The following is a 14,452-nucleotide window of genomic DNA, read 5'->3' on the forward strand; positions in this document are numbered from 1 at the left end:
TCTTACGTCAGCATATATTCTCTTGGCTCCTTTGTTGAAAATTTAACTGTGGATCAATTTTGGACTCTATTCTATTCCATGGATCTGTCTATCCTCTTACACCAATATCATATTGTGTTAATAACTAACTTTACAGGAAGCCTTGAAGTCAGTTAATGAAATCTTCCAACTTTACTGATTTTTATGAGTTTTTCAAGACCATTTTAGCTCTTCTAGGTCCAGTACATTTCCTTTAAGTTTTTAGGATTGGCTCGTAATTACTTTTTAAAAGATTGTATTTCACTGAACCTAATTTGGAGAGAATTGCTATCTTAAGTATATTGTGTCTTCCAATCCATGAAATGGTATATTCTCCACTTATTTAGGTCTTCTTTAATTTCTTTCAGCAATATATTTTTTTTTCAGTGAACAGATACTGATGTCTCTTGTTAAATTTATTCCTAAGGATTTTATGATTTTTGACACTTTGTAAATGGAAATTATAAAATTTCATTTTCCAGTTGTTTGCTATTAAGGTATAAAAATATGTCATTTTTATATACTCATGTTATATCCTGAAACTTTGCTAAATTCAGCTATGAGATCTAGCAGTTTCTTTATAGATTCCCTAGGATTTTCTACATAGTCAATCATGTCCTCTACGAATAGAGTTGGTTTTACTTCTTCCTCTCTGATCATTATGTCTTTTAACTCTCTCTTGACTTATTGCTATGGCTAAAAACTACAATACAAGGTTGAATAGAAGTGCTACATATTTGCCTTATTCTCAATCTTTATTGGGAGGGGTGGGGATTCAGTCTTCCAACATTAAGTATAACGCTTTTTTTTTTTTGCAGATAGTCTTTATCAGGTTGAGGAAGTTCCCTCTATTCCTCGATTGCTGAGAATTTTTATGAATGACTGTTGGACGCTATGAAATGCTTTTTCTGTATCTATTATCTACTTTCTGTATCTGTAAAGATGCTTTTTCTCTTTAAGTTTTCTCCTTTATTTTGCTAAATACTAAATCACAGTGACTGATTTTTCAGATGTTAAACTATTTTTGAGATAAATCTTTACATCTTTACAGGCCACAAATCTTTTTTTTTTTTTTGCGGTACGCAGGCCTCTCACTGTTGTGGCCTCTCTCGTTGCGGAGCACAGGCTCCGGACGCGCAGGCTCAGCGGCCATGGCTCACGGGCCCAGCTGCTCCGCGGCATGTGGGATCTTCCCGGACCGGGGCACGAACCCGTGTCCCCTGCATCGGCAGGCGGACTCGCAACCACTGCGCCACCAGGGAAGCCCCACAAATATTTTTTATACATTGCTTGATTATATTTGTTCATACGTTTTGCACCTCTGTTGATTAATTTTTATTTCCTGCATTGGCTTTGTCAGGTTTTGGTATCAGAGTGATACTGGCCTCATAGGCCTCATAACATGACTGAGGACTTTTCCCCTCTACCTCTATTTTCTGAAACCATATGTGCAGATTTGGTATTTCTTCTGCATATGTATAATTAAATTCACCATTGTAACCTATTTTCATTGTGTAAAGGCTTTTGAAAATGAATTCAACTTCTTTAACAGATGTGGGTATTCAGATTTTCTATTTCCTCATAGGTCAGTTTTGTGTCAGTTTAGTCCTCAGTTAACGCTGAGATGGAGTAAGGAGAGCAAGAGGTTTATTGGAAGATAGGTGGTGCTTGTGAAAGATAAAGAGGCACAAAGCAAGACTGGGTAAGAATACCCTTCAGACCGCGAGGTAGACATGATGCCTGTGAAAGGAAAGAGGACGCAGACGTAGCTCTGATAGTCCCAGCCAACCCAAGAGGAAGCTCAGTATAAATACGGATTGTTAGAGGGGTCCCACAATGGGCAGAAATGGCCAGGCCCTGGTATGTGCACCGTGCTCATCAGGCTCACTGACTAGGGGCTGCCTAGAAAGAGCGTGTATGGTCTTGGTTTGAAAGCTGTTATGGATCTTGGACGTGCTATAGCAGGAAGCTATCAGCTAACTGTACTCCTCAGGGTTGATGAGCAAATTCTTTCTTGAAGGGAGATTAGAAATTAAAAAAGAAATTAGAAAAGAGTGTTAAAATCTCCAACCATGATTACAGATTTGTCTATACTTCTCTTTAGTTGTCAGATTTTGCTTCATGTACTTTGAAGCCTTATATATTAGGTACAGACACATTTAACACTTTATGTCTTCCTAATGAGCCAACCATTTTTTATTGTGAATTATCTCTCTTAATCTTTGATAATATGTTGCCTTGAAGTCTTATTGTGACTGATATTAATAAAACAAATGTTTTATTATTATCTCCAGTTACATGGTGTATGTTTTTCCACTTTCAAACTACATGTTCTTTTGTATTTATAGTATATCTCTTGTAAACAGCATATAGCTGGGTCCTGCTTTTTCAGATCTGATCTGAAGCCTCTTAATTGAAGAACTTCCTTCATATTTCCTGTAGTGTGTATCTGCTAACAATGAACCATCTTAGTTTTCCTTTATTTGAAAGTACTTTTATTTCACCTTCATTTCCAAGATAGTTATTAGAAAAGAATTCTGGGTTGACAAGTTTTTTTTTTTTTTCTTTCAGCACTTTTAAGAGGTTGCCTTCTGGCCTCCATATTTCTAATGAGAAGTCAGCTCTCATTCTTATTTTCATTTTCTTAATGTAATAAGTTGATTTTCTCTGGCTGCCTTCAAGGTATCCTTTTTATCCTTCAATTTCAGAAGTTTGACTATGATGTTTCTAGGCGTAGTTTTCTATCTATCCCACTTGGGTTCAAGAAGCTTCTTAGATCTAAAAATTTATGTTTTTCAACAAATTTCAGAAATTTTCTATCATTATTTCCTCAAACATTTTTCTGCCCCGTTATCTTTTTCCTCTCTCTCTGGGACCCCAATTAAATGTATTTAAAATCAACTGTTACTATCTCACAGGTCAATTATTCACTATTCACCTTATCTAGTCTTCAGATTGGGTAACCTATACTGATATATCTTCAAGGTTACTGTCTCTTCTGCCATCTTCAACGCCTACACTGAATTTTTCATTTTAAATATTATACTTTTCAGTTTCATAATTTCCAATTGGTTATTTCTTATTTCCATTTCTCTGCTGAGACTCCCCATCTGCAAATTTAATATGCTAACGCTTTTCTTTAGTCTTTTAATATATTTATAAACATTGCTTTAAAATTTTCATCTGCTATTTCCAACATCTGGGTCATCTCAAGGCAGGCTTCTACTGCTTGCTTTATTTCTTTTCTTAAGTATAGGTCATCTTTTCCTATTCCTTATATACCTAGTAATTTTTTACTGTATTCTGAACATTGGGAATGAAACATTGCCAAGGCCATAGTTCAGCTTTGTTCTTCTGAAGAATTGGTTTTTGTTCTAGTAGGAAGTTAACTTGGCTAGAATCAGACTCCAAACTCCTCAGTGAGTGACAGTTTAAATCTCTTCCCAATTCTTCCCATTTCCAGTTGCTAATTTTACCAGGTCCCTTTGGGGTTCCCATACACACGTATATTCACACTTTAGTGATCAGTGATAGATTTGGCAGAGTTTATATATAGATATGGGGTCGTCTCATACCCTCTGAGCCTCCTTCCTTTCATGGATTCCCCTTAATAATCTAGCCGCTCTGCCAGCCCCAAACTATATCCTCTTAGTAACTTACTAACACTGAGGGTTCTTGTCACCCCATGATACCTGGATAAGCAGGACTCCTCAGGCAAAAAGCTGTAAACACACAAATCTCATCTAGGGCTTATTTGTTCTCTCAAAGATTGACTTACTTCTTTCTGTCTGTTTTCAGTTGCTAGACAGTTTCTTCAGACACTTGTTTTTAGATGTTTCTGTTTGCAATATTTTGTCTAGAGTTTATAATTATTATCTATGGTACTTAGTCTGATTAAGCTACTTTGCAATTACCAGGGCCCCGAGCATTGATTTTGTCTGCGATTGATAAATGGAAATCATGATTCACGCTTAGTCACACTTCCAACACCTCTATATACCAAAAGATTAAAACTACTGGCAGATAAATTTTAAGAAATTATTTTGGCTTCAGAGCCCAAAATTCTTCTGCATTAGCAAATTGTATGAGGTTGTTAGAGAAAAAATCAGTTTGAATCCCAACACCACCTCATTTTAACTTCATCATAAAGGAAACAATTCTAATTTTACTCATCTTGTATGGTGGATAAAAGTGTGAATTAGAAGTAACGAGTGTAAACATTGAGACAATGCCCAGGACAGAGTAAATTCCCATAAAAGATGGCTTCTACCGCTATTACCATTAAGTGCTTCTACTATATTAAAAATATATATCAAAGTTAGGTTTAAGAAGCTTTACCCTAAAAACTCAATATTTCTACTTTATTAGAATTTAATAACTGAAGAGTTCCTGCAATTAATACTTCTTCTAGTGGGAGGGGTAGGGGAAGATGAATGATTTGAGACCACTATCATACACTGATCAGAATTTTCTCTGAAGGCTTAAAAAATAAGGTGCACATTTTCAGATACTGTTCAGTCTTCCTTCTCAAACCGAAACTGTACACTTAACAACTTAGCAAAATGGGACTTTGTTCAACCTATTATAGAGAGTTTGTTAGATCCTCTTTGGACTCACCTTGTTTAGTGGATAATAAAGGCACTGAGGAGGGAATACTCTAAGAAAGAAGTTTTGAGATTTCCAGACGTAATTATCAGGCAATTCACAAATATATAGGTGGTTGAACACATTCTCAGACTGAAAGTAAATAATTTTCATTCCATACTTCAGCCCTAAATATTTTTTTTAATGCGGATCTTTTTCTTACCAAACCACTGAAGAAAATCAAAGACTTTTGACTTTGAACATCACATAGGCCACAAAAAAGAAAGTTTTTTTTTAAGTAATACATAAAATTATGCCTAGCCTTGCTCCAGGAGAAGGGTAGCAATCCTGATGTGATCATTTTATGGTTACAAACATAAAATACTCTTTCTACCAGAAAGCAAAGAGAAAAGGTTAATAAATTTTTAAAGAACCTGTTCATAAGAACATCAAAAAGGGGCTTCCCTGGTGGCACAGTGGTTGAGAATCTGCCTGCCAATGCAGGGGACACAGGTTCGAGCCCTGGTCTGGGAAGATCCCACATGCCACGGAGCAACTAGGCCTGTGAGCCACAACTACTGAGCCTGAGCGTCTGGATGGAGGCTGTGCTCCGCAACAAGTGAGTCCGCGACAGTGAGAGGCCCACGCACCGCGATGAACAGTGGCCCCCGCTTGCCACAACTAGAGAAAGCTCTCGCACAGAAACGAAGACCCAACACAGCCAAAAAAAAAATAAATTAAAAAAAAATTAATTTAAAAAAAAGCAAAAATAAATCACTTACTCAAAACATCTAGACACATAGTTACACAATCAGTCAGAGGACAGGGTTTCATTAGGCAGAGAAGAAGGAAGTGTTATATCATCTGAATCAACGCATCAGAAATTCTTACCAAGGCTTCATGATCTTCTGCAATTTCTGGTATCGTCTGCAAAATTCAAAAACAGTCACGTAAGGAGCATGTGTGAAAGCAATGAGTTTTACACAAATTACATATCACGAAGAAAGCCCAGGATGAGATATAGGGCAGATTTAACAGTCATTAAGAGAACTTAATTCATTTCAAAACATTTCTCCAAGCAATAAATTGGTGTTTTTTTTAATGATACAAAACAATCAAAAGATGGGAATTAAACCACTGTAACCAACCTATTGCATTTACTTAAGAGTAAAGGCAACAAGAACACTCCATTTGGCTCAGAATGGGTATATATTCAACAGGGGGAAATCCCTAGAAATAAGAGGGGCATATTTTCAATGAAAAAGCAGAGCCAAAAAACACTAGTCCAGTTGTTCTTAAGTACATGCTCAACAATGGAGAAATACTTGATTATCTTTCTTTGGTAAAATGCCCACTAATTCTACTTTCTCTTTTCTTAAGAGAAAAAAAAAAAAAAAAAAACTTCTTCTGAAGGAAGACACCGTGAGACATTGCAATAATTCCAGGACCACAGATGGAACCCTGGGACAGTAGTCTGCAAAAAAAGTGCACAATCAACAAAACATGTCTGTAAAAAAGGACAATTATGCTTCTTTAAAAACTAAAGATTACGTCAAAAAGATTCGGAAACAAGTGTTTCTAACCTTATCAAACCACTTCCCATTCCTCAAGTCTGCCACATTTCTCTGGCATTAAGTGTGTTCTTCCCTCTGCTGGGGGAATACCCTTCCCCTCCCTGTCGGACTAGCTAAGTCCTACCCCAAATTCATCTGATTCAAGGCTCCTCTGTGCAGCCTCCCTGACTTCTGATTTCCCTTCCTTGACCAGACTGAGGGTGGCGCCCATGTCCACAGTGCTGAGAATACATCAGCTGCATGACTTAGGACATCTCACTGTCCTTCTAGCTACCTGAAGGCAAAGGCTCGCTCTGTAACTCAACTACTATAATGTCAGGCACATGCAGAGTAGGTACTCAATTCGGAAGAAGTTAAGTTTCACATTTTCGACCACATAAAATGTAACCACTTCAGAAACCTAACTGACCACGAGAAGATCAGATCTAGTATTTGATAAAACTGGCGAGTTAGGGCTTCCCTTGGCGAGTTAGGGCTTCCCTGGTGGCGCAGTGGTTCAGAGTCCGCCTGCCGATGCAGCGGACGCCGGTTCGTGCCCCGGTCCGGGAAAATCCCACATGCCGCGGAGCGGCTGGGCCCGTGAGCCATGTCCGCTGAGCCTGCGCGTCCGGAGCTTGTGCTCCGCAACGGAAGAGGCCACGGCGGTGAGAGGCCCGCGTACCACAAAAAAAAAAAAAAAAAACCTGGGGAGTTAAAAATGTATATAAGGTGATCTTCCTCTTCCTGTGCCCTTCCCCCTCCTTAACCTGCCTTTATTTAAATATATATATATATATATATATATATTTGATATATATAGAAAAAATGCACTACCTAAAAGTTGAGAATTATATTTTATTCGCTGGACTTTCTGAGGACCCAGTCCCAGAGGCAGCCTCTCAGATAGTGCTGAGGGATGGCTCCAAAGAGGAAAGGGAGGAGCCGGGACACATAGGAGTTTTGCAATAAACCAGGGAGTCAGAACATCAAAAGATTATGGTTAACTAAAGAAAAACCAGACATCTTAAGTTAATGGATTTAGTGCTTTTCCATATATGAGAAGATGCAACAGTCTGGGCTCATTGAAATCATTCCTTTGACATGCACCTTAGCGATTTAGGGCCAGTATCCTGCTTTTCTCCATCCTGAACCCCCTCAGGGTGGTGGGAGGCAGCTGCAGTGGCTGATGACGTGATGGCCACAATGTCCTTTGTTTACTGATATGGCAGGCAGACATTTTTCATCCACATATATGTTAGCTTCCTTTCCTTCTCCTTCAAATAGCCATTGGGCAGAGTGGAAGAAGTAGGTGGCCATGGGGAAGGAGGCCTGAGCAGAGTTTGGGCCCTTTTGCAAGAGCCAAACACTACCCTCCACTAAAAGGAACTGGGGTTCCTTGGAGAAATGACTCGGTCCAGGGCTGGAAAGATGTAGATAAGCCTGGAAAATTTCGCTGAGCCAAAAAGTACAGAAATGCTCAAAGAATAATGGGAGACAAGGCAGGACACAGAATACAGCTTGATGAAGTTTCCAAAGCCATATCTGGGACAAACTGGACATCAAAATAAATAATAATAGTGATAAATTATAGCCCAATGAATAAAACAGGGAACAAATGGCCTACATTGCTTTAAAGAGTGGTGTGTTAGTATTGTTGAAGAACCAAATCTCTGGAAGAAAATATACAAACCTGATTTGTACCACTTTCCATTTCCCATGGTGTAACTACTCCAAAATTATTTCTTAATTATTTACAAAGGGGCGAAATTGCATTACAGGGAGATACCAGGAAGGCGCTATCTTAACAAGTGGTCAAAGTGAACATCAGTAATAAGACAAAGAGACATCATGTGCCATTAAGAGGATGCAATGAAATAAACACAAGCATCTGTGATGTTCTAGCCAAAGACATATGTTTCCTAAAAGAAGAAAACACTGGAGAAACCTGTAGAAAAAGGACTTCGTGTTTCAGTAGGAAACTATGCAGTGTCTCTGGCTTACTCTTCTGGGTTATCCAGCCCTGATTCCAGCCCTGCTGTCTTTAAGCTGTAGGTAACTGATGCATATGTATATTTTGTCCTGCCTAGTGGTGATTTAATTAACTTCCTCCCTGCAGGTGGAAAACCAGTTTTGTCTCCATTTGCAATTCACTTCGACATTGCTCTGTTTCATATAAATTTGTGCCCTTTTGACTCTCCCTTTGAACCAGTGAAAACATCTCCCTGGTTCCCTCATATCAGATGAGTAAAATACATCTTTTAACACATATTCAATTTTATAATCTCTATGAAAGCCATGCTTTTATCTTTCCCTGATAATTACCTTTTAATTAATTACCTTTTAATAAACCCCAACTGGGGAATATTCTAAAAATGGCTCACCTCTAATCTCAAAAAATGTCAAAGCCATGAGAGGAAAGGAAAGACTAAGGAATAGCTCCAGATTGCAAGAGACTGAAACCACCCGCCTTGGCCAGGCACTTGGATGAGTTGTCTGGCAACAAGAGGTCCTGATAAGGTGCTGCCACCAAAAACTAACCGGGAGAATTCGGGAGGGGCCGAAAGGAGGGAGGAGAGGCCAGTCCATATGTCCTATCAACCTCCCAGAATCCTTCTCACTGGAATCCATCTTGGCTGAGAGATGCACGTGCCACCAGGAAGGACCCCGAGTCAGTCCAAATATGAGCACAAGCAAGATGACTGGCCAGAGACCACTTGGAAACTAACCCCATTGCCATAAAACCTGAGATTGTGAGCCACGTGGAGGAACAGCTCTCCCAGCTTCCCTGACCCTGCTGCTCTCTGCCCGGACTCCCCTTTCCAATAGTCTTTTGCTTTGTCAGTACATGTGTCTCCTAGGACAATTCATTTCTGAGTGTTAGACAAGAGCCCACTCTCGGGCCCTGGAAGGAGTCCCCCCCTTCCTGCAACAATTAGGAGAAGACAGGACAACTGGGTGCCAGGGGCTCTCTGGAGTTAGGTCTTTGTAAAGGACACAAACAGGACAACTGGTGAAACTTGATCTTGCAACTTCTCCATTAAGTCTGGAACTGTTAAATTAATTGAACAAGGAGGCCTTTAGACCGAAGGGGCTCTAATGCTCTGGAGGCCTGTAAAAGCAATCTAAAACCCTAAACCTGCAAATGCCTCCAGGTTAGGAAATGGAAACCTAAGGACAAGCAATCACAAACAGCCAACTAGACTTTAAACTACAGCTAATCCAACAACTCCCTTGCTTTGCTTCCACTTCTTCTCTACAAGAGTCTCCCCTCTCCCCCACCAGCCCCGGTGGGTAGAGTGTTCCTAACCACTTCCAGTTTGGCACTGACCGATTCTAACTGATTTTTGCTCAAATACACTCTAAAAATTTTTAATATGCCTCAGTTAATCTTTTAACAGAACTGCTACAAAATTAATGCTGTGGGATGTGTGTAACATATAAAGCAGTCACTGCAATTTTCCAAAATAACTTTCTCGCTTAGGGCCTGAGCATCCTTAGGCTTATCTATGTGTTCTACCCCCTGTAGCAGACCCTGGCCTTAGAAAGTTCTCCCTGACCAGAGTGCAGAAAGAAATTCATTGCCTAAACAGTGTTTCTTACTTCTCCACTTCCTCACTTTGGCTTCAGAGTAAACGTAAGCAGAAGACGAACTTTTTGTTGTGATGTCTGTTTTCCTAACTGAGTTTCTCTCTCTCTCTCTCTCTCTCTCTCTCAATATATACTCACTTTAAAAGAAACATATCTGGAGAACAAATGATTCTCGAAAGACTGATGTTTCACAGTGATCAGAAGCCCCTCACCTCAGCCCAAGCTATGGCATCTCTTCCCGAGCAGAAGATAATCTCTTCTTTAAACAGGCTGTGTGACCCCTTCTCATTTCCATTACCGGAGTGATAGACAAAGACACAGAAACAAAGCAAAAAGGGATGGCCAGGCGGAGTTCCAGCATAAGGGATTTTCTGCCACACAACCCCCGACAAAGCCCTAGACGGTTGGCCCCTTTAGCGTTTGTGATGCAAATTTCTGGCAGGGCCCCAGAAGGGCTGCTGCAGTTGGAACTCCCTGAGCTCTGCTAACTGCAGCTCCAGGAGAGCAGACAGAGGGAGCTGGGAAGACGCAGCAGGCTTCTCAGCTGGGGCCCACAGACCACACAGAGCAGGTTCTTTCCGACTCTGTCTGGGGAGGTACTTGCTCCTCCCCATGGCCTCTGTCCGAGGTGAAGTGCAAGACACACATGGTGTGACCTGTGCTTGGCGGCTGGCAAAGAGTCGCTGATGAATTTGGCCTGGCCTGGACCTTCCAGAACAACCAAGGATTATAAGAGACACTGAATTCTCAGAAGCGACAGCATGAGTTAGAGCCAACAATCCATGTCCGCGGAGGTTAACAAAGTTACTTTCAAAAAAGAAATTCATCTTTTGTGTGAAGACAAAATTTCAAAAAATGTCACACGTAGTCGCAAACTGTCATGCATGTTTGTATTTTCTACGCACACACATACACCCATGTGCCTAACCCAGTGTCAGGAATATTCAGCACTTAAATAATATATACTTTGCTAAATGAATAAAACCTACAAATCCATCCTCAAGTGTGGGTGCCAGGCAACATCAAAGCCAAGACATCATTTCAGGGTGCTTAATTCAGGTCATAACTCAATTTTCACATCTCCTGAGAAACAGTCACAGCTCTGATTCCAGCCAGGAGGAAACGATCTGAATAATCGAAGTTTAATATGAAACTGTTCGTGTGCTAACAATGACAATTGTTATAAACACAAACACACATAGCTATACATACACCCAAACATCCTCATCTGCGTCATCTATATGACAGAATGCGGAGGGGATTGATAGTTTATACAGCAAATGTGGTTTGTTTTTAAGACAATTACTTAAGGGCTTTACATATCTCTAAAACAACTACGGGACTCTTTGACCTGTTCCTAATACAGCCAATTTCGGAGAAATGACCAACCAAGCAAATAAAAAGTACTCATAAATTCCCCAGATCAGTGAAAGCTCCTCAAATACCTCACTGCTATTTTTCTTAGGAAAGCTAGAATCCCTAAGGAAACGCCAGCCCAGTATTGCCCAGGGTGTTAGGAATGGACATACCCCCGATATGAATGGTAAAGTACAAATTAGGACACGTCAACAAGCTATGGGGCTGTTCTTAATTTAACACAGCTTCAACATGTGTATATCCTCTGAATCGGGAATTTTATTCCAACAGAAAAAATATTCACAGAGATTCTGCTGAAAGAAAAACTGATGAGAGAATGTTCATAATCCTGAAAAAACCTGAAAGCAGTGTAAATATCCAACAACAGGGGAATGGTTAACTCTACTCTGCATATCCTTGAAATTCTCCTATTACATTGCATATCAATTGTACCTCAACAGAGCTTTAAAAATGAATTAATAGGCAGATAACAAAAATGATGAGGGGAATAATATTTAACCACGTGGGAATATTGTTAGGTACAAAACGCAGGCTACAGAGAGCATGAATAATATAATTCTACTTTTGTAAAGCCAGTGTATGTGTGTGCGTGTGTATCTAAAAGCATATACAAAAACAATATACACCAAGATGTTAAAAATATTTGTCTCTGGAAAGGGAGATTACAAATGACTCTTATTCTCCTCCTTCTGCTTATTTACACTTATTTTTTAAACAATAAATGTATTTTTTTTATTAAGGAGAAAAAGCTAATTCAAAAAAAATGAGTTTTTCGTAAACATGTGAATTTAATTTCTTTCACTCTTAACTTTTCTGCCAGAGTGTTGCTACTGCTTACTCATATTCCAAGGGCATAATTTTCCTGTCATGTTGCCAAGTGGGAAACTATAAGGATCCTTTCATTCTTGGAAATGTTCCCCCTGTTCTTCTGATGGGTGAACAGTAGAAGGGCACAGGGTAAACTGTCCAATTGTCTATGTGCATAGCAGCATAGAAAAAGAACACAGTGTTTTGTTAAAACCCAAAGAAAAGTAGTGTTATTCACTACAATGGATTTAGAGTTGCAGGTACAATATTTTTTCTTTCAAATAAAATAAAATATATAATTTCAGAGAAATCTTTACAAAAAACCACTGCCCATTCCTTAATGGGCACCATTTCCTGGCTCAGGTTGGGGAAACAAGTTTGCCCACAAATTTATTTGCTTCTACATCGATGTTTCAAGCTGAAACTAGACATGGAATTTCAAAATTCCACAAGAATGGAAAGATTAAAATTCAAGTTTTAGACACTGTGTTCTGCCAAAGTGACACTTCCCCTTGCTCCTTTGTGGCTAATTTTCCCCCCATCATCGCTCCTGGTACCAGCTGGAGAGAGACCTTTAAAAGCTCAGCCTTGGGCAATGGCAAACTGGCAAGTGTATCTTTGAATCTCATTACAGCTCAAAGTAAGCAGAAAAATTCCAGCTACATTTCTTCAGTGTTTCCTAAAAATTTCCACAGGTCCTGCTCAGGAAACCTCTGCCCTTCCCAGCTGGAAGTCTGCCCAGGAGTCATAAGTAAATGCCTTCCAAATTGTAGGGTCTATTTAATTTGTGCCGTTTATATTCCAGAGGTTTCCTGTTAATTAATTAAAGTCTTGTTTAAGTTTAATTGAGAAGCCGGGTTTCCTTTTAAGAAAAGTGTCTTTCTCTTTTCTTTTTCATCTGAGCAAAAGATCTGAAAATAGCTGTGCATTAAATGAGCAGCTTCTTAGCATGAGTTGCAGGACCTTGCAGAAGGAAGGGAGGAGGTTGTACAGCACCAGTGCCCTCTTTCCTCCATCCCTAAGTGTAGCATGACCTATAACTTATATAAAATGGTGATGAGGGCACACACTAAGGTGATTCAGAGAGACATCATCCCTTCCCAGTAACATAGTGTGTTGGGAAAGTGTAAGAGACAATGCAAACCGGAACTCACCCAAGATCTGGTCTTGAGTTTTGCTCATCTGTCTGAAATCTGGCTGCATGTAACAAATTGGGATGGCTTACAGATTATAAATAATTAAAATATTAATGAGGATGATACAGTATAGAAAAAAAGAATTCAGTTACTGTGGTCCACATAAAGTAAATTCAGTATTAACATGTGAAACATAGAGATATAATTCAGACCTCCTGTCCCCAGTGATCAGTCTTTGGGTCACTCAGTAAGTCAAGATGAACTATAGAGTAAGGCAACAGCACAGATGAAAAGTCCTAATGTTGACAAGACAATACATAGTATTTTTACTCTTTCTCTTCTGGAGCACAAGGTGGGAGTGTCCCTTTGATGAGTCTTATCAGCTGAATTGTGTCCCCCCCCCCAAATTCATATGTCGAATCCCTGCCCCCAGTGCCTCAGAATGGGACAGTATTTGGAGGTAGAGCCTTTAAAGAGGTGATTAAGTTAAAATGAGGTCATTAGGGTGTGTCCTAATCCAATCTGACTGGTGTCCTTATAAGAGGAGGAAATTTAGACACACAAAGAGACACCAGGGATGCTTGTGCTCAGAGGAAAGATGATGTGAGGACTTAGGAAGAAGGTGGCCATTAGCAAATCAAGGAGAGAGCTGCAGAAGAAACCAAACCTGCCAACACCTTGATCTTGGGCTTCCAGCCACCAGCACTGTGCGAATGTAAATTTCTGTTCTTTAAGCCACCTGGTCTGTGCTATTTTGTTATGGAAGCACTAGCAAACAAATATAATGAGAAACTAAAAAAGTAAAGCCCCTAACATGCATTTTCCCTCATTGTCAAATATATAACTGCCAACCTCCAGAGGTACTGGAGCTCAGCTCCAGTCCTCTATTCAGGGCGCATATCACATGGACTCTGGCTATCAGCGTATGTACCACTGTAATTGTAATTAATTGCAATTCTGATAAATTTGGAAGTATTAACACAATGTCATTCTGAATATTCCAGAGCTTAAGCCCCTGGATACTTAGGTATTTGTGGCAGAACCACCTAATATTAGCAGGTTCCATTATGACTGGCTCCGATGCAGTGTTTTTGATACATCAATGGCTGGGACTTAGATAAATCAATAAACATGAGGACAGTTTTACATTTTTATCTAACACCTTGTAAATGTGATGGAGGCAGAAGCTCCCAGGGCTCACTGTCCCACCAGAAGCAGTGGTGGGCGTGAAGAGGGGTCTACCACATGTGGCAGTCCCATGAAGTTGTCCACAGTTACCAGGGAAGGTGGTTGCAATCACAACTCGCAATCCACTGCTCACTAGTAACAAGGAACGAGGGATCTGACACGCGCTACCCTAGATTTCAGCTGGAGCTTCCAACAAAGACA

General features: G+C 39.9%; 1 protein-coding gene across 3 annotated transcripts in view; it reads right to left on the minus strand.

Annotated features, from left to right (window-relative positions):
• The window catches only part of ELMO1 (engulfment and cell motility 1), a 547,030-nt gene that overhangs the window by 361,908 nt on the left and 170,670 nt on the right, over positions 1–14,452 (minus strand). For all 3 annotated transcript variants that reach the window (XM_060020724.1, XM_060020723.1, XM_060020725.1), the window contains one exon: positions 5,494–5,529. In XM_060020724.1, the coding sequence (XP_059876707.1) occupies positions 5,494–5,529 (36 nt within the window). The remainder of the gene's footprint in view (positions 1–5,493; positions 5,530–14,452) is intronic.

Source organism: Delphinus delphis, chromosome 9 (assembly GCF_949987515.2).
Source record: "Delphinus delphis chromosome 9, mDelDel1.2, whole genome shotgun sequence".
NCBI lineage: Eukaryota > Metazoa > Chordata > Mammalia > Artiodactyla > Delphinidae > Delphinus > Delphinus delphis.